Below are 19,021 nucleotides of genomic sequence, written 5' to 3'. Positions count from 1 at the left end.
TTAATTTAGTGACTGTGTGGCTCATCCTGACTGTGGTTATTGTTTGAGATGGGCTTTCAGAGCCGGGGATCGAACCGTAAACCCTGTGCTCTGAAGTCAGCTGCCATGGCCGCTGCACCCCACCTCTCCACTGAGAAGGTAGTAGGCTTTTTGGAGAGGGTGTTTATGAATGAAGGCATTCCAAAGACCCTGGTATCCGACAATTGTGTACAATTCGTGTCGAGGAAGATGCAAGAATTTCTGTGCAAACTGGGGATTAAACACGAACAGGTGACTTTGTTCAGACCTAAAGCCAATTGATTGGTTCAGAGAATCAGTTTATGGAAAACATACAACTTCACTCTCCAATGGGTTATCCTGGTTTGAGGAATTGAAAAAATTGGCGTGGTCCTATAGAGTGATGCCACACTCAGTCACTGGAGTGTCTCCCTTCATCTCCCTCAAGGGGCAAGAGCCTGGTGTGAAAGAGGTTCCAGGTTGGCTTATGGACAAGGACTGCATGTTGGTCAATCGTGCGGCTGTAGGGAGTGATGTGACTCAGAAGCAATTTGTTGCAACGGAGTATTACAGTGCCAAGAAAGGTGACAAAGTGTCTGACATAACGAAGGGTGATTGGGTTGCAGCTAAAAGATGCAGTATTGTCACCAATGGTGAGAGCAAGTTTTCTAAACCAGTACAAGTAAAAACTGTGAAAAAGAATATTCTCATTTAAGCTGATGGTTCTGCTTGGAGTGTGGGGAATGTCTCCAAATGTCATGCTCCCCAGCCAATTCCCGGTGACTAGTGTTTTGTTCTTGCCACTATCGCTTGTTTCCAAGCCTATTCCTCATTTACTTTTTTAACATGTCAGTCCATGTATTGTTTAGGGATTGACAATGATATTTATTATGTATAAGCGGGAAGATGTGTGGAGTTGTCTTAGCTTCCTGGGATGGAATTTAGAACAATGTTGGTGGGTGGAATGTTGTTCTTTGAAGGTGAAGGGAGGTTGGAGCTTAGGAGCTGGGAGAGCAAGCTGGAGGTAGCTGTGAATGTATCTCGGACCAATAAAGATTACATTCCTTCCTACACTGCATCAGAGTGGATCTTTACACTGCCCTGCTGCTGGTACCAGAGGACTGCCCTGCTGCTTGAGGCCTGCCTTATTCTTCAGAGGACTATCCTGCTGCTTGAAGCCTGCCTTGAAGGAGAGTGGATTATCTCCTTGAACACAGGACTACCAGAGTGACTCGAAGGGTCAGTTGGCTGACCTCCTGTTCTGAGCTAGATGGACGCAAGTTCCAGAGGCCTCTCTTCAACTGTCCAGCTGACCTGCTACAACTGGCTCTGCCTAATCCTGCAACAGGACATGCACCTTGACCTGTCTGAGTCCTGTTGGCTTCTGCTGGAGTGTGTTTCTGATCCCCAAGAGGTGCCTCCCAAGATCCTGGACCCTTGGCTGCCATCAGTGGAGCTTCTTCTGTGAAATCCTAAAGTTTTGATTTCTGCTCACCAGACTTTGAGAAGGTAACGTTCTTAGCAGTACTAACCTGGCCCACACCCCATCACTGTTGGCCTGAACTTGTAACTTTGTTCCTGGCTAGTGCTACCAGATACCCACAGTTAGTGCTTTCTGCTCCTTGTGCTATTTTTACTAAAACTTTTTAAATTGCTGATCTCCGGTTCTACTAACTGGACGTTTGCCATTTTGGTCTCATTTTATTTATTAAAATTTATACTACTTTTCTAAATTGTCTTTGATTTTTATTGGGTTGTGTTTTCTCTTTATTACTGTTGGTGTGTTGCATACATACTTAACATAGTGCCTCTAGGTTTAGGGTGACTGCTTTTGTGCCAATCTACCAGAGGTTTAAGCAGAGGTTAATTTAGTGACTGTGTGGCTCATCCTGACTGTGGTTATTGTTTGAGATGGGCTTTCACCCCCTCAATCAAAAACCCAATTTCGTACAGCATGCTTTTGTGGGGGACAGCTAAAAGTCTATATTCTGGGGGCCTTTCCTCAGCTACACCCTGAGGTCGATCCCCATATCTTGCCAGAACATATTTTACATGAATATAGCGATAATGTTAGTTTGCAGCCAGCTTGCATTGATGTTGTAGCTCTTTAAATGGAAGGTGTCCCCTAAAGTCCCATATGTTGCCCAGTTTGGATATCTCTAGCATGTCCCATTGCATATGCCCCTTCAATAATGTAAAATCTGTCAAAACATTTGACTCCTACAGGGGCATTTTCAGTGTCATCTCCCACCCTAGCTTTCACAGAGCCCTTTTCCATAATTTGATTACCTGTTCCATTGACTTGTGCCAGTTGATGCATATCCCTGAGTGTCTACCAAATAGGTCCACTATTTACAAGACTCTGGATACTGCACCGGATCTGCCAAATACATCAATACATTTTCAGCATACAGGGATAAAACATCTTCCAATCCGGTGTCCGCCTAGCTCACAGATCTGAGTGTCCACCTGTACCCATTCATACACCGTGAGCAAACAGTAGGGGAAAGAGAAGGTATCCCTGACTCATCCTCCACCCCAGGTTGAACTCCCGTGACAATTCTCCATTAACCTTTACCAAAGCTACTGGTTGGGCATCTGGAAACCTTATTCATGACAGAAACTTGGATCCAAACCCAGTTTTATGTGAGATAGCCAACAGATAATGCAAAACAGATGATGGCATTCTACCAATTCTAATGCCTTTTTGGCTTCTAGGGGCAACAAAATGAACAGCTCCTGCAAACAGATAATGCCATTTGACCGAATCAGATGCCTTTCGGTATCTAGGACAGTAGAATAGCCAGCTCCCGCAAGGTATCAACCCCTCGTCAGGAACCCAGATAGCCAGCTAAGGCTATGTCGCTTTGATCGCAGGACTTTAAAGCCCAACAAGTGTGGAGCTATTCATTTGTCAATGATTTGAATGAATTGACTGGCCGACACTCTTGCCAAGATTCTTATTTCGAAGTTGGGCAAACTGATTGGTCTGTAGGGGGTGCACTATTCTGCAGGCTTTCTCTCCTTGTGGTTGAGCGCTATGGTTGCCATCCTAAAGTTTTGTGGCAGGCTCCCTACTCTTATTGCCTCATGCAGAACGTTGCTTATCAGCTCCCTGAATGGTAGCCCCAGGTATTTAAAGAACTTGGATGGAAACCCAATGGGCAAAGGCGACTTCCTTTGTTTGAGTTATTGTTGTGCCTCTCGAATCTTATCCACTTCAATACCACTATGTAGCATCTTCCTATCATTACTAGGAAGGGTCAGAGTTAGAATACCTCGGAAACCCCTGAGTCAATGGCCCAGCTTTGGATCGCCCTAAGTGGACAAGGGCAAGTCCAGATGCAAGCTCTTTGCTTGCTGTGCTACTGAAACCAAGCTGCACCCGACTGACGAGCCCAAATCAGGGTGAAACATTTGTTGAGTTGCTTGTGTTCCGGTTTCTGAGGACTTGACGTGGCAGTTCAGCCTGGATTTTTCCTATGGGAGCAGGGTCAAGATCGATTGGCATATGGCTGGGTCCAAACTGAGGTGGCATAGCGGGCATAAGAACGATGGGTTGGAAAACTACCCTGAGTGATTGACAGTGTTTAGACTTTTTGCAAGCATCTTCCTATCCACTTTTGTGTCTGATGTGGTCAAGGGTATGCCTAGATGTGGGTCCCTTGCTCAATGTATATCTGAATTACTTCATTCAAAGGTAACATACAATGCATGATAGGACTGTCAGAAAAAGTGCAAAAATGTGACTTTGAGTGAAGAGTGCACAATGAGTGAAGGAATATACAGTGCAAGGGGATTTTCTATATACAAATATATACAAGTGTTTCATTGGCCAGATGCTGATTTTCAACCAAGGAGTCCTAGTGTTCCTATTGGGATCCTGGTGGTTCTGGACCTATGACATGCGTCGACGTTTCGACCCTCTTGCGCCCCAGTAGGTGGTCGCGGCGGGTCTTTCTCAAGACAGGAATACAGGTGAATATTGATGACAGTTTGGATTTCAGACTGGGGAATCTTAGCCTGAGTCTGTGTGGGGCAATGGCCAGTCGTATCCGGGTTATGAATCAGGAATCAATCAAGTGGGGAGGAGGTGCATCGTCCCTCCTACCAGCTACATAAATCCGTATGCAGCTGGTAGGAGGGACACAGGGTTACCCCTTTTTCTTTAATATGCCACTGCAACCAATCTGAACGAAACTGAGCCCATATCAGGCAAGTCTCGAGTTGCTAAAAAAAAAAAAACAAGTCACCATTGCACTACAATAAATTGATTCCAGGCAGTCTTCCTCTGCTTCTTCTTTGTAATCTTTGAGAAACTACTTTTCAACTTGTTCACCAAAAGACTCTTAAATTCCTTTCAGACAGACTCTGTAGCTAGCCCTGCCACACTAACAATCAATAACAATAAGAATGTCAGAATGCTCCTTTCATTGATATATGTTTGTTTTTTGGGACATATTGTGACATCATTCACAGGATGGTCCATTTAACCACTGGACTTGACATGCCCTGAACTTCCCTCTTGCCCATTACAACATTCTTACCTCCATACTAATCCTACTTGACCAGTCAAGGTCAAAGATAGAGTTAGCAAAACACACAAGATGATTGACAGAATGTTGCGCAATGGCAAAACATTCACCCCCAGTCACTGATCTGGGTCCCGTGCTCACTACGTCACTGGAGTCAAGCTATCCTGGCTGAAGACGGCTGATAGCCAGAAACCGGTCCTGGGATGCTTGATTCTGGTCCAGGAAAGACATGGCTTGGCAGATCGGGCTGGACTGTTCCCATGAGGCACAGGGCCAAGACTGATTTGCATATGGCCATGTCTGAACTGGGGTGGCTTGGTGAGCAAAATACCGATGGATTAAACCCAGATCTGTGACTAGGGGTGAATGTTTTGCCATTGTGCAACATTCCGTCTAGCATCTTGTTTGTTTTGCAAAGATAGGGTTAGCCACAATGCCCTACTAAAAGCCATGTACGTTTGGTGTAATGGGCCTTGCTCTTTCCTGGTTCTCCTACTTCCATGTGAGCCCCTCCTTCTACTCCGTGTCTCAGATCTCCTCTAGCCCTGTTTCCATAGGGGCCTTGCCCTCCCTAATTTACCTCCTAAACTCACTATGCTTCAGTGATACCTTTTGAATGGATCACACAGGGCCACAGTCATGGCAACACAACTTTCTCTTTAGAGCCTTTGTTGCATTTTGCTACCAAACACTCTTTTGAATGAAACAGGAGACCGCTCAGCGCGCTTATCAAGTACTGCTCCTTAGGAACCACCCACAACGTCTTGTCAGAACTCTCATACTTCTGCATTAATGATCCTAGCCAGGTGGCTTAATGTTCTTTTGGATCAATACATTCAATCTTAACATCATTATAGGTCCAGTGGATGGGGCACGATTCAATCACTAAAGGTTTAGCAGGCCCAATGAGGACTGCAGGCATTGCCCTACTGAACCTATTGCAGCAATTCTAAGTGAACATTGTATCCATTTAAAAGAACAACAGCCCTGCCACTAACTGCAGGGACTCCTCTATTTAATGTATAGCAGTCTTGTTCAGAAGTGCTGCTGGCACATTCAAAGAATGACAGTCCTGCTGAGAAATGTCCACATTGTCCACATAAAGAACAGGAACCATCCTGAGAAGGTGTAACAAGTGCCAGCACCCTCTTCAAATACACTGTCTTACACACCTTGACACAAGTCAAAGCCTCTCAGTGTAAAAGTCCAGAAATCTCACTTTTTTTTTTTTTTTTTTTTTTATCCTCATTTGCGTTCATTGGCTCCAATCTGTCAAGACAGAGAAACTACCGCAGAACCGAAAGTCAGGCAAAGCCTCTGTACTGACTCAGCTACAGCTGGCGGGGATCGCGTAGGAAGAGTGGTAAACCAAACCCCATCAGTATCAGCTGGCAGGCCGTGAGATTCTAGCATGCGGGTTGCTCTGATGGACAATGTTGCCCGGAATACCAAGGCCCTTTAAGCTTCGACAGTACTGTGGCAGAGCCGAGAGGTGAGCCATGTCAGCAATAATCATCGGACCTGGGAAAAAAAAAAAAAAAAAAGCCCCAGGTGTCAACAGGACCTCTCCAGCAGCTTCCAAAAAGCTCTTTTCACCTGATTTCCTCCCCTTGCCAAGTCAAGTTTCGAAATCTGGAGGATTGAAGCACGCCATTCATAAAAAGTGGGTGGCAAAGCGTCTTTCCAATGTCTACAAATTTCCCTGCGGGCCGCCAGAATGGAATAGAACACTAAGTTGGAGGCAGCGTTACGAGTTTTTCCTCTCAGGCCAAAGATGACTAAGCCAAGATCGATGGTAACCTGATAGCCCAGAATCAAGGACAATTTTCTACTTATGGAATCCCAGAATGGAGTGATTTGTGGGCATTCGCAAAACATGTGGATGTCGGACGCCGCCACCAAGCCACATCTTGGGCAGGAGACTGGCCCTGTTTGGGAAAATTTTGACAGTCTCTGCGGGGAGTAATAAGCTCTATGAATTGTGAATACGTGGTTCCTTCGTAGCCACGCAGGCTTAACCAAATCCCACAATACACTGCATGAGGTTAGCCAAAGTTCTTCCACATCTACTCCTGGCATAGACTCCGCCCACAATTGCGTTGGAAGACAGAATTTACCATCTGATTCCTCTATGATCTTGTTATACCAGAGCGAGATCTCTTTTTTTATAGGTGGTTTATCAAGCAGGCATGTTTCTAGTTCGCTCACTCCCCCTATAGGGAGCCTGCTGTTACGTGAGGGCAGTATATTTTGCGCCTGGGACCAGCTTGAGGTTGTAGATATTTGAGTCTAGAGAATCTCGGTCCGACTTTGTTAGACAAATAGTTCCATGGAAGCAGATGTCCATCAGTAAATAAGTCACCCCAAGATACGATTCCTGCCTCTTTTAGTGGTGAGACTAGTGCGTCTTCCGCCCAGGGAGGGGGTGCAGGTAAGTCCCATATTGGAGCTCTGCTTGAAAAATATCCTAACTTAATCGAGTGTCTAACTCTGTACCATGTATTGGCCATCCCCTGTAGTATCTTCAGCTTTATTTTTTTAAAGAATTTGGGATCTCCAAACTTAAACAGAAAACTGGCCTGCCCAACTCCCTCACACCTCAGCAAAGTGGAAAACATAAGGCCCAGGCCTGAATCAGCTGGTGTTTTAAAAAGCGTACGTGCATGCGTTTGCTGGAATGCCCATGCATAAGCCTGAAGGTCTGGACCCGCCAACCCGCCCTTCTCCCTCCGGCGCCTTATCTTTTTCCAGGCAATTCTGGGATTCTTATTATTCCAGATAAAAGAAAATATCTCACTCTGCAGTTTTGCAATTAATTTAGGGTCAAAAAACAACGGTATTGAATTGAATAAAAATGTAATCTTTGGCAGTATGGACATTTTAACTAGGTTTACCTTCCCCAGGATGGTGAGAGGGAGATGTGCCCATGCTCTCATTGATTTTCGGCACTGTGCTGCAACTTTTGCAAAATTCAGAGAGACAATCATGTTTATATTTTTATCTATGACAATCCCCAGATATCTCAAGTTAGCCCTCGATGTCGCACTATGTGTGTTTAGGTTAACGTTCCATGACATTGACTCAGTTTTAGAGGCATTCACCTCGTATCCTGACACCTTTCCAAACTCCAAGGCGAGATCTATAACCACTGGAAACGCAGTATTTATATCTGGTGAAAAAATCATAATATCATCTGCGTAGAGGGCAACTTTTTTAATCCAATCACAGTAGACAAATGGTTTGATTTGTTGGTTTTCTCTCAGTTTCTGCGCGAACGGCTCTATATACAAATCGAATAATAGAGGGGACAGGGGGCAACCCTGTCTCGTTCCCCTCGCTACCCTAAATGGCTCAGACAACCCTCCATTGATCAGGATGGAGGCCGAGGGGTTTCCATACAGCAGTTTTATTGCTCTACGGAATTTGTCTCCCACATTGAACCTCAACAAGGCCTCCGACAGGTATTGCCGATTGACCCTGTCGAAGGCCTTGGTGGCGTCCAAGGTGAGGACCGAGAGGGGCAGAGTCTCCTTAGTCGCCAGATCTATAGCTCCGAGCAAGTCGTACGTGAGCTCGAACAGCTGCCTCCCCTTTACGAAACCTTTTTGGTTAGAGTTCAGTATATCTGGAGCTACCTGACCGAGCCTCTTGGCCAATATTGCCGCCAAGATCTTATAATCGGCGTTTAGGATTGAAATTGGCCGATACGAACCGCAGTCAGATGGGGGCTTTCCAGGCTTCAGGATTAATGTTATCGAGTCGCTATCCCAGGATGCTGGGGGGGCCTCTCCCTCTCTCAAGATCTTGTTAAACAGTTCCACCAGAACTGGAGACACCGCCAATAGCAGGTTTTTATAGATTTCTGCCGGTAAACCGTCTGTTCCCGCAGCCTTACCTCCCTTGGCTCTCTGTATAGCCTGCTCCACCTCATCCTTCGTTATTTCATTATCCAAGAATGTGCTCTGTTCATCCGTCAAGGATGGTAAAGAAAGATCTTTTAACCAATTAGCAACATCTTCAGAGGTGGCACACAGGTTCTCCTGATATATTGTTTGGAAGAAGTCTTTAAAGACTTCCCTGATGTCAGCATCATTTTTAAAGGTGCCGCACTCCGTTGTCACTGAATCGATATGATTTCGCACTCGGTCCGATTTTACTTTCCAGGCCAAGAGCCTACCTGCCCCCTCCCCATATTGAAAATGAGCAAGTTTGCTCGCCTCCCATCTCTGCATAATTCGTTTGTCTAACCTTTGTCAAGACTTGTTATGGAATGGCTTTGAATACCCAGATCTAGTAAGTCATGTACGGAATTGAAATCAATCTAATGCATTGTTAAACAGCAAATGGTGCCCACTCGAAAGAGCATAGCAACTAGAGCTATGTTTGTGTGATTTGTGCAGATCATGACATCTATTACATGGACCTTAAGCTGCTGGTTCCATTTAGGAAATATTTGGGAGAAGGGACTTGAGAGGGCAGAAACTTTAGATGGATGGCTTGGATTGGTTGGGTGGCCAATTTTCTTTCCATCCAGTTGCCATTGGTGTCATGGGGTGTGTCCTACTGTGGTTTTGAGAACTGGGCCGATCACATCCTTTCTGCGCTTTCAACTCAGAGCAATGAGGGCAAACTGCTGAAGGCTCCGCAGGAAGATATTGTGGGAGACAAGAACTCAGAAGTTAACCAACTGACACAATAATGTACTGTCCCACTCAGTGCTTATCTTTTAGTTAAAAGAAAGCACTTAAGTCTCGGAGCAAAATAAGTATACTATAAAATGCAGTAGAGTTTTCAGGTACAGGGCTGTTATTTGAAGTCGGTAATATATACAGCCTGCAGTGAATAGCATAGGAGAGGCATTGATTAGACACAGCTATAGGAGACTCAAGAGTATCACAAAAGTAAAATTTACATATAATCGCATAGCTTTATTACGACAATTGCCATAAAAGCAAACACAGGGGCATATTATCAAGGGATTTATCTCCGTTTTTGTGGCTTTAAAAGCCAAGAAAGCGGAGATACAATTATCTCCCTATTACCTAGCTGTCGCTAACACCAGTTAGCGACAGCTAGTAGGAAATAGCGACCATCTTGGCCCCGCTTTGCATATCAGAGAAATTTATCACTAATGACATGCAAAGTGGGCGTGCCAAGATGTTAGCGACTGGAAACAGTCGCTAACATCGCTATCTCCTATTACCAACTTTTGGAGATATTCGCGCTAAGCGCGCATATCTCCAAAAGCTAACACCTGCCCTGAGCAGTTCTTAGCCATGTTATCCAATGGGAGGTGGATAACATGGCTAAGAGCATTTGCTCGGTAATGCATGAATATCGCTGACTTTTCAGTGATATTCATGCATTTCGGCCGATTTTTATCGCTTAGGAGATACACCTTGATAATATCAAGGCTCCTAAGCGATGAAAATCGTCGCTACACGGCGATAAAATTATTGCCGCTAAGCCAACCTAGCGATAATTATCGCTAGTTGTTGGTAATATGCCCCACAGTAACTTAAACATATCAGTTCAAACACCTTTCACCACTTTGAGCTTCCCTGGGCACAAGTTCCAGGTTTGCATGGGAGCATTCTCTCTGTGTGTCCTTCTCTCATGCCACTCTCAGTGAGACCCATCCACTACCACTGTTTTCAGTGACTTACCCAAGGCATGGACAGTACTCCTATACCCGCTGTGAGGGCACGTTTGGTGCAGTCCCTCCAAATCGCTGTACAGGTACTGGACTTTATGTTATCAAGGACAGGCCCAGGACTCCAAGCACAAACAGTAACAAGTCATGCACTTCATGTTATCAAGGACAGGCCTCAGCAGGCAAGCAGTAACAGGTTCTGAACTTCACGTTATCAATGACAGGCCCAGGCCTCAGCGCACAAGCAGTTATCATGACTGCAGAACTAAATAAAAAGTTGCATATGCAGTCAGGACCTCAGGGTTGGGTTACACATGCATTTGCTAATCATGGGACATTTACGTCCAATAACCAGTATGCAGAGCATAGACTGCCATGACAGGAATGTGTACTTTGCATGCTGGGTCATTATGGAAATTGTCATGACAATTTGGGCTTCATATACGCTTTAATGTGGAAGGGGCCAATACAATCTGTGCGTCAAACACAGTATTATAAACACTGTCAACCAATGCGTGGGTTCAATATGGAGTTACTGCGAAAACTGTCATGGCAATGAATCATGGGAAGACTGCAGGTGAAGGAGTTTTTCCAAGTGGGAAGTTATTTTCGACATCTAGAAAAAATAAAGTTAGCAACTGCATTATCAAAAAGTAATGGGAATATTTGCTCATGCAAAAAAGTATTCCACTGGACAGCCAAGGGCTCCTGGAAATCTTTGTGATTGTTGAGAAGGTTGAAAAATAGCTGAAGACGTCGGACAACACCTACACGAACAGATTTTGAACTCATTTTTGTGAATTTGACCATATATTGTTAAAACACAGCAATTTTTAGACAGTGTATAAGGAATCACTTCACAAGACTTCTTTAAGACTGGTCTCAAAATATAATAAAAATAAACTCAACCCAAAAGATCCAAGACTGTTCAAAATATACAGGAACTCTTTTTTTTCAAGGTAGTGGGGCAGATATCCCCATGGAGAAACATGTGCATATATAACAACCTAATGCTCAGTGTTTAATTTGTGCCAGTGCTTGTAAACTGTGAGCACTGCCAATCATTTTTGGGGACTTGGATTTTTCTCATGTCATAGGTTTAGAAGGACAGGAAAACAGTGACAAAGTGAGAAAGCAGAGATGAAAAAGAAAGAACCTGCAGAAATAAGCTAAAGAGACAGGAAATGTAGAATAGCATCGAAAAAGACACGAGGTGGAATCAAGATTATGCAGCTTTAGTATTCAACAACCCCGGCATTTGGCAGCACCAGCAATGGGTTCCTAAGAAAATCTGGGGCCTAATTTATGAAAACGTTAGCATCGCTGCGTGAAAACAGCGATGCAACAGTTTTCACTGCGCCCTCTTTGGGGAAGGATGGACGCAGCGTATTTAATGTACGGCACTCCATGTCGCAAGCAGTTACAGATATGTAAGTATTTCTGACGTATCTGTTGGTGCAAAAGTGACGCATTGCTGGGATGTGTCTGAAAACAGACCCAACTCCAGCAATGCGTCCTTTCACATGGGGAAAGCCCCATGTGAAAGGGCCGGTGTCAGTCTTACGCCTGCTGTGAGGCAGGTGCAAGATATTTACGTTGTGGCGTCCTAGAAGTGGTGCAGTGAAATCTGATAGATTTCACTGCAAAACATCTACAAGGCTTTTTGCGGGGGAACGTCCACCCTGCATACATATTACCTTGCGCAGATATAATGTAGCACAGGGCTTTAAAAAGTTACACATCTGCTTAGATGTGTCACATTGTAAATAGGGCGCAATATGGCACAAAGAGTGACACAACAGTGGCGCGAAAGTGTTGCAAGGCCTCATAAATAAGGCCCCTGTTTTTTTCAGATTAAGCACTGCTAAAGGAGCGAAGCCACCTGTCCTTCTCTCGAAGTCTGACTGCAGCATTAGTAAGTCTTGTATAGTCTTCGGCCCTTACCCGAGGATGTGCTCGCAGAGAAGTCTGCAGTAGTCACTGTGAGAGCTGGTGATTAATATTATAATCTTCCCCTCTTCCTTCAATTTTCGGATCCAGCTTTTAACAGATTCGGGGCAAGGGAGCAAATACTTGCTTGGATTCTCTTTCAGTGCCGGGAAAAACAGGCCTGCGCCTTCTGAAAAACAAAATCAAAGAAGCTCATAAACGTCCTTCAGAAATAAAAATGTAAATCTCAAGGTAAGCAAAAAAAACCAAAAAAAAAGCGATCTCTGCGTTTAACCATAGCAAAAATGCGCAGTCCTCTCTGATTCACAAACTGAGGCCTGAAGAAGGCTGAAAGGGCAGTTTTGCTTCTGAAACGTTTACGTTAGTCAAGCATTGAACCAAAATAAACGGTTGGCCTAAAATCTGATATTCCTACACATCTATCACATACAATAAGTTCATATATTCATTCCCTTCTTTCAAAATGTTTTAAAATAGTTTCTCATTTTGACCACACGATGGCAGCAGTTTCTAGTATTTGTGAACAATTCAACGGGTACATGAAATACATTTACTGAACGAGTGCTGGTTTACTGAAGAAACACGTATTTTGGGAACTTGTGAGGAGGGTGTAGGAGGTGGGGCTTCTTCCAGAGAATCTTTTTGTACACGTAAGCTTTGGAGTGCCTTTTCCCAGCCCTTCCTGTTGACACGACATATTTACGATCATGTGTGCAACGATAGCTTGCATAACTTTCAGAATCGCACCCACAGTACTGTACAGACACGATTTTCGAACAGGATGCATTGCTGTTTCTACGTCGATGGTCCACCCAATGGTGGCGAAGTGATATGATAGGACCAATATGTAAACAAGCATTGGCAAAGCCTGTAGGTCTCGCCTATGCAAGAGCTATTGGCTTTGCCAATATGTTTTATCCATGTTGCAGAACAGCGTGGCTGCTGTTCAGCATGGCTTAACCCTTTAGCTGCGGCGGCAATTCCGCCGCAGCGCTAAGGGGCGCGGGGCGCGCGCGCTCCGACGCTGGTGACGGAACCGCTCCGTCACGCCCCTCGGGTGGGCTGTGCTTGTGACGGAGCGGTTCCGTCACGGCCCGCACGCTCAATAGAACGCGCCGCGCAGGCGCGGCGAGCGGGCCGTGACGGAACCGCTCCATCACCAGCACAGCCCACCCGAATGGCGTGACGGAGCGGTTCCGTCACCAGCGTGGGAGGGCTTAAAGTTAGTGGCATAAAGGAAAGTTGCGTGGAGTGGACAATCAAAAAGTAGAGTGTTGTGCAGTACAGTGGAGTGTTATCAAGTGGGCGTAGAGTAGCGTGGAGTGGTGGAGAGTTGAGTGGCGAGTAGTGGAGTGTTGTGGAGTGGCATAGAGTGCTGTTGAGTGTCATGGAGGGAGTAAAGTGTCAGTGTGGAAGGGCATAGAGTGGAGTAGAGTTGAATGAGATAGAGTGGCATAGAATGCAGTGGCGTAGAGTGGGGTAGAATGGTGCAGTGTAGAGTGGTGAAGAGAGCAGTGGTGTGGAATACAGTGATGCAGAGTCGAATAGAGTGGTGTAGAGTGCAGTAACAGAGCGCAATGCGTAGCATGCAGTGACAGAGTAGAGTGTTGCAGAGTAGAGTATAGTGGCGTAGAGTGCAGTGTTGCAGAGTAGTTGGTGTAAAGTGCATTGTTTTTGAGTAAAGTGGTGTAGAGTGCAGTGTTTTTAGAGTAGAGTGGCATAGAGCACAGTCACACAGAGTAGTGTGGTGCAGGGTAGAGTGGTGTAGAGTGGTGCAGCGTAGATTGCAGTGGCATAGAGTGGGGTGGCGCAGAGTGGAATAGTGCGGCATAGAGTAGAGTGGAGTGGTGCAGATTAGAGTGCAGTGGCACAGAGTAGTGACTTAGCGTGCACGGACATAGAGTGGAGTGGTACAGATTAGAGTGAATTGGCATTGAGTGCAGTGGTATAGAGTGCAATGTTGCAGAGTAGAGTGGTGCAGAAAAGAGGGCATTGGCATAGAGTGCAGTGGTGTAGAGTGGAGTGGTGCAGAGCAGAGGGCATTGGCATAGAGTTCAGTGTGCAGAATAGAGTGGCGTCGAGTTCAATGGCGGTGAGTGCAGTTTTGCATAGTACTGTGTCAGAGTGCAGTGGAGAAGGGTAGAGTGCATAGGTGTAGAGTGCAGTGGCGTAGAGTAGAGTGGTGCAGAGTAGAGAGGCATAGAGTAGAGTGGTGCAGAGTAGAATAGAACTGCGTAGAGTTCAGTGATGTAGAGTGCAATGGAATAGTGGCATTGGCATAGAGTAGAGGGCTGCAGAGTAGAGGCTTTGGTTTTGAGTAAAGTGTCATAGAGTGCATTGGCATAGAGTGGAGTGGCATAGAGTGCTGCGGCGTAGAATAGAGTAGCATAGAGTAGTACAGAATGGAGTGGCACAGGGTAAACTGCAGTGACATAGAATGGAATGGCATAGAGTGGAACATCACAGAGTGACAGAGTGGCAGAGTGTCATATAATACCTTGCTTCAGAGTAGAGTGAAGTGGCGTAGAGTGCAGTGGCCTAGAGTAGAGTATTGAAGAGTGCCGTGTTGTAGAGTGCAGTAGTGCAGAGTAAACTAGAGTGGCTTAGTGTAGATTGGCATAAAGTGCAGTGGCATAGAGTGGAGCAATGCCGAGTGGGTTAGCGTAAAGTGTAGTAGGGTAGAGTGCAGTAGAGTGGCACGGAGTAGAGCACAGTGGCATAGATTGCAGAGGTGCACAGTAGAGTGGCATAGAGTTCAGTGGCGGAGAGTGCATTGCTGTAGAGTAGAATGGCGTAGAGTTAAGTGGCGGAGAGTGGGGTGGTGCATGGTAGAATGCAGTGGCAAATGTGTAGTGGGTAAAGTGTTGTGGCATAGAGTGCTTTAGTGTAGAGTGCCACAGAGTGCAGTGGTGTAGAGTGGTGCAGAGTAGACTGCTGTAGAGAGCAGTGGCATACAGTACAGTGGTGTAGAGAAGAACTGAGTGACGTACGGCCCAATTCACAAAGGTAAATCGAGACGAAAGTCCAACGATACGACTTTCGGTATTCACAAAGGGCATTTAGAAGTAGAAAAGTTAGACTTCTGTCTTAAGTTTTGTTAAACTTAAGTTAAACTGAGACAAAAGTCTAGCATTGGTACTAGCAAATGCCCTTTGTGAATACCGAATGTCATAAAGTTAGACTTTTGCCTCAGTTTACCTCTGCGAATCAGGATATATATATATATATATATATATATATATATATATATATATATATATATATATATATATATATATAATATATATATATCTATCTATCTATATAATATATATTTCAACCAAACAAACGCCCTTGCGCTCAAGTGGGCACACAACACTGGCCCCACCTTTCCGGTATTATGTGCCTCGCTGCAGCTCGCTTCTCGTTTCATCCATCGTTCTGCCACTCTCGACGCGTTTCGAGGCAATCACGCCTCTTAATCATGAGCTGACACAAGGGCAAAGACAAACTTCTCCTGTTCGTTTCTTCTTTATTGATTCAATGAACACCGCCTTTAGTGGGCGTGGCTTATCGAAATTCGCCATGATGCATGGTGGGCTTTGCAGTTCAACAGGTAAGTTAAGTATTTGCCTCCAGTAGGCTCTGTGCCCTTGTGCTACTTTCGGCTTGTTCTATCCTTTAGTAGGAAGGGATTATTTTAAGATTACGAGCTTAAATTGAGTAATCCATTGATATATATATATATATATATATATATACAACAATGTAATACGCCCAACATAGTAAAATGTTACTTGATATGTTGTCTTTTTGCTTGGAAAACAATCATTTCCTCTTCAATGGCAAATTCTATCAGCAGGTGCAAGGAGTAACCATGGGAGCCAGCTTCTCCCCCAGTGATGCCTGTTTGTTTATGGGCTGGTGGGAGGAGCTGGTTCTTAGGCGAAACTTTGAACAAGTTTGCACAGCACATATCATATCCTGGCTGTGTTTTATTGACGATCTTTTTATTGTATGCCGTGGGGCAGAGGAGAGTGTGTTAAAATTCATTGATGAAATTAATCAGAATGATCTTAATTTGAAATTTACTTTTAACATCAGCAATCACTCTGTGACATTTTTAGATGTACAGGTTTTAATTCAAAACAATGTATTAACAACTACCCTTTTTAGAAAACCGACCTCAGGCAACACAGTCTTCACGCAACCAGTGCGCACCCTCCCCATTTAATAAGAAGCATACCGTATGGGGAGATGCTTCGCATCCGACGTATATGTAGCGATCCATTGGATGCGAAGCAAAAGCAGTTGAGAGTTGTGCAGAGTTGTGCATGGTTTTTAGATAGAGGGTACAGCCAGAAGGTAGTAAAACCGGCAGTAAAAAAGTCCCAGTTAAAATCAAGAGAGGAACTCCTTATGTACAAGGCAAACAAAATACAGGAAGTTGAAAAGAAGAAGCCTGAACCGGTCCGACTGATTTTAACCTACTCCAAACAGGAGAAGGAATTGAGGAGCATAATAAGACGAAATTGGCACTTCATCCAGAATGACCCTGTGATTGGTGACCAAATGCCCTCAAACCCAGCTATAGCCTTCCGGAAATCTATGAGCATGGGAAATATGTTATAAAAAAACAGTCAGGAAAGCTTCAAACGGGACATTTGGCTATCGTCTAGAAAGGGTTTTCTATAAATGCCTGACATGCAGAGCCTGCCAGTTTGGCACTAATACTTAAACCTATAAAACAGCTTTCCCCAGGACAAACATAGAAATAAAACAACACCTTACCTGTAAAACAGAGTATTGCGTGTATGTCCTGGAGTGTGATTGTCAACTAAAGTATATAGGTAGTACCAAACTGGCGGTGCACAAAATAATTTTACAGCATTTGAAGGCAATCACTAATAAAGATCAGAATTACCCAGTCGCAAGACACTTCCAGGCCGTACATGATAGTAACCCCAAACATTTAAGATATTTTGCAATAGAGTCAATACCAAAGACCAGAAGAGGAGGGGATAGAGAAGCCAAGTTAAGAAGAACAGAAACTAGTTAAATATTGGAGTTCGACTCCAAGTGGCCTGGGGGTTTAAATGCGACTGAGGATCTTCATACATTCTTGTGATTAGTGAATATAAAAGAAATGCCCCTCTGCTATTTGTCTACCTGTATGTCAAAGGGTAATCTGATTGCTAGGTTTCAAATTAGATGAATTGATGAAAAATAGCCATTGTTAATCTGCTATCGGGGTATAAGGAACATGAATATGATGATAACTCTATCTAGTGAACATACTTTGTGAGGACTGTTTTTAGCAATTGGTTTTAAGACATTTGGGTAGTTTTTATTTAGGTGTCTTTTAATTAATTGTTTTAGAAGTGTCACAGAGTGTAGCGTATTTATTTATATTAATACATAAAGTTCTGTATATACCTGTTTAGTGTGTTTTGCACACCTTAGGACCTACCAGAAGTTTGCGTATTTGCACAACTAAAATATGCAGACATTGCCCGCCTTATGTAATGAATCTTCATATTTGCTTCCATATTTGCACTTTGTAAGCACAAGTCACTTTCAAGTAGTCAGGCACATGGCACTTTGAATCATAGTACTGTTGCGCTATTGCACTTTCTTCTTTCAATGAAATATTTAATTGAATTGCTGTGGAAATACAGTATTGAAGCACGATAGCACTCTACATTTCGATGAATTTTTCAAATTGAATGTTATTGGGATAGCTAATAAGAATATATTATATAGCGTTCCTTTTGGTGCAATAACTTTGTGTGTATATATATATATTTTTCTAAATATGATATGATTATTGTCTATGGATACTTTAGCTTTGTGAGGATAATATGTTTTTAAGTTTTGTTTTTTTAGGTTATATGATAATCTATTACACTAGAGGTGAGCACATGTTGTAAAAATTACTTTGATACATCACAGGAGTTGGACACCAAATGGAAAAGACATATATATAAGAAAAAGCAATTATGCAAAAAAAGTTTTTGTTATGGTCAGCCCACGAGCTAAGGAAATTTTTTTTTGGGGAGAAATGTAATTATTTCTGTATGCATTTAGGCAGGTATGTACAAAATATCCCAAAAAATTAGGCTATGATCAGTTGCACAAATGACAATGCTTAGGTATTCATACCGGAAAGTAACTTTTCTATGTCCATTAACAATGTGATGCACTGGCACTTTAAATTTGGGAAAGTCTCTGCGCATGATCAGGTGATCAAGGCCGCTTAAACGGCCGAAACGCGTCTTGACGAAATGTGGGAACAATAAAATAATGCTGAATAATCAAGTTGGTCCATACCCGTGATTTCCGCGTGTAAGCGGTGTCTTGTTGCGAGCTGTAGCTAATATATATATACACACACACACACACACACACTAGCTGCCCGTTTCCCAAAGGTTAACTGAGACAAAAATCTAACTTTCAAACTTTCAGTATTCACAAAGGGCATTTACGAGTAGTGAAGTTAGACTTTTGTCTCGGTTAAACTTACATTTTAGTCTTAAGTTTAACTGAGACAAAAGTCTAACTTTACTACTCGTAAATCCCCTTTGTGAAAACCGAAAGTCGTAAAGTTAGATTTCCGTCTCAGTTTAAGTTCGTGAATCAGGCACAGCAATTTTTAACTTGTGTTTGTAATGGAAATGCAGGCAGCCCTTCTGCAAAAGAGTCTACCAAATGAGGAACCGAAAAGAAACAGTTTCAGTACCGACATTGCAGCTTTACATATATTTTTCTGCAACACTTTAATTCATATGTGGGCTAATACTGCCACCTAGTGCTATCTGCACTGAAGTTTTATATTACATTTTTTACACACTGCTTTAACAGATACTAACTACTGTTATTATGTTTTGAGGGAAATACGCTGGGGCAA

General features: G+C 43.7%; 1 protein-coding gene across 1 annotated transcript in view; it reads right to left on the bottom strand.

The window, feature by feature from the left end:
• The window catches only part of NT5DC1 (5'-nucleotidase domain containing 1), a 1,533,630-nt gene that overhangs the window by 478,079 nt on the left and 1,036,530 nt on the right, over nt 1–19,021 (bottom strand). Inside the window, exon 7 of the mRNA XM_078648807.1 lies at nt 12,130–12,304. Within this exon, the coding sequence (XP_078504933.1) occupies nt 12,130–12,304 (175 nt within the window). The remainder of the gene's footprint in view (nt 1–12,129; nt 12,305–19,021) is intronic.

The sequence above is a fragment of the Lissotriton helveticus genome, chromosome 6, assembly GCF_964261635.1.
Source record: "Lissotriton helveticus chromosome 6, aLisHel1.1, whole genome shotgun sequence".
In the NCBI taxonomy this organism is placed as follows: domain Eukaryota; kingdom Metazoa; phylum Chordata; class Amphibia; order Caudata; family Salamandridae; genus Lissotriton; species Lissotriton helveticus.
The sequence above is the reverse complement of the archived record's forward strand: the minus strand, read 5'-3'. Positions and strand labels throughout refer to the sequence as shown.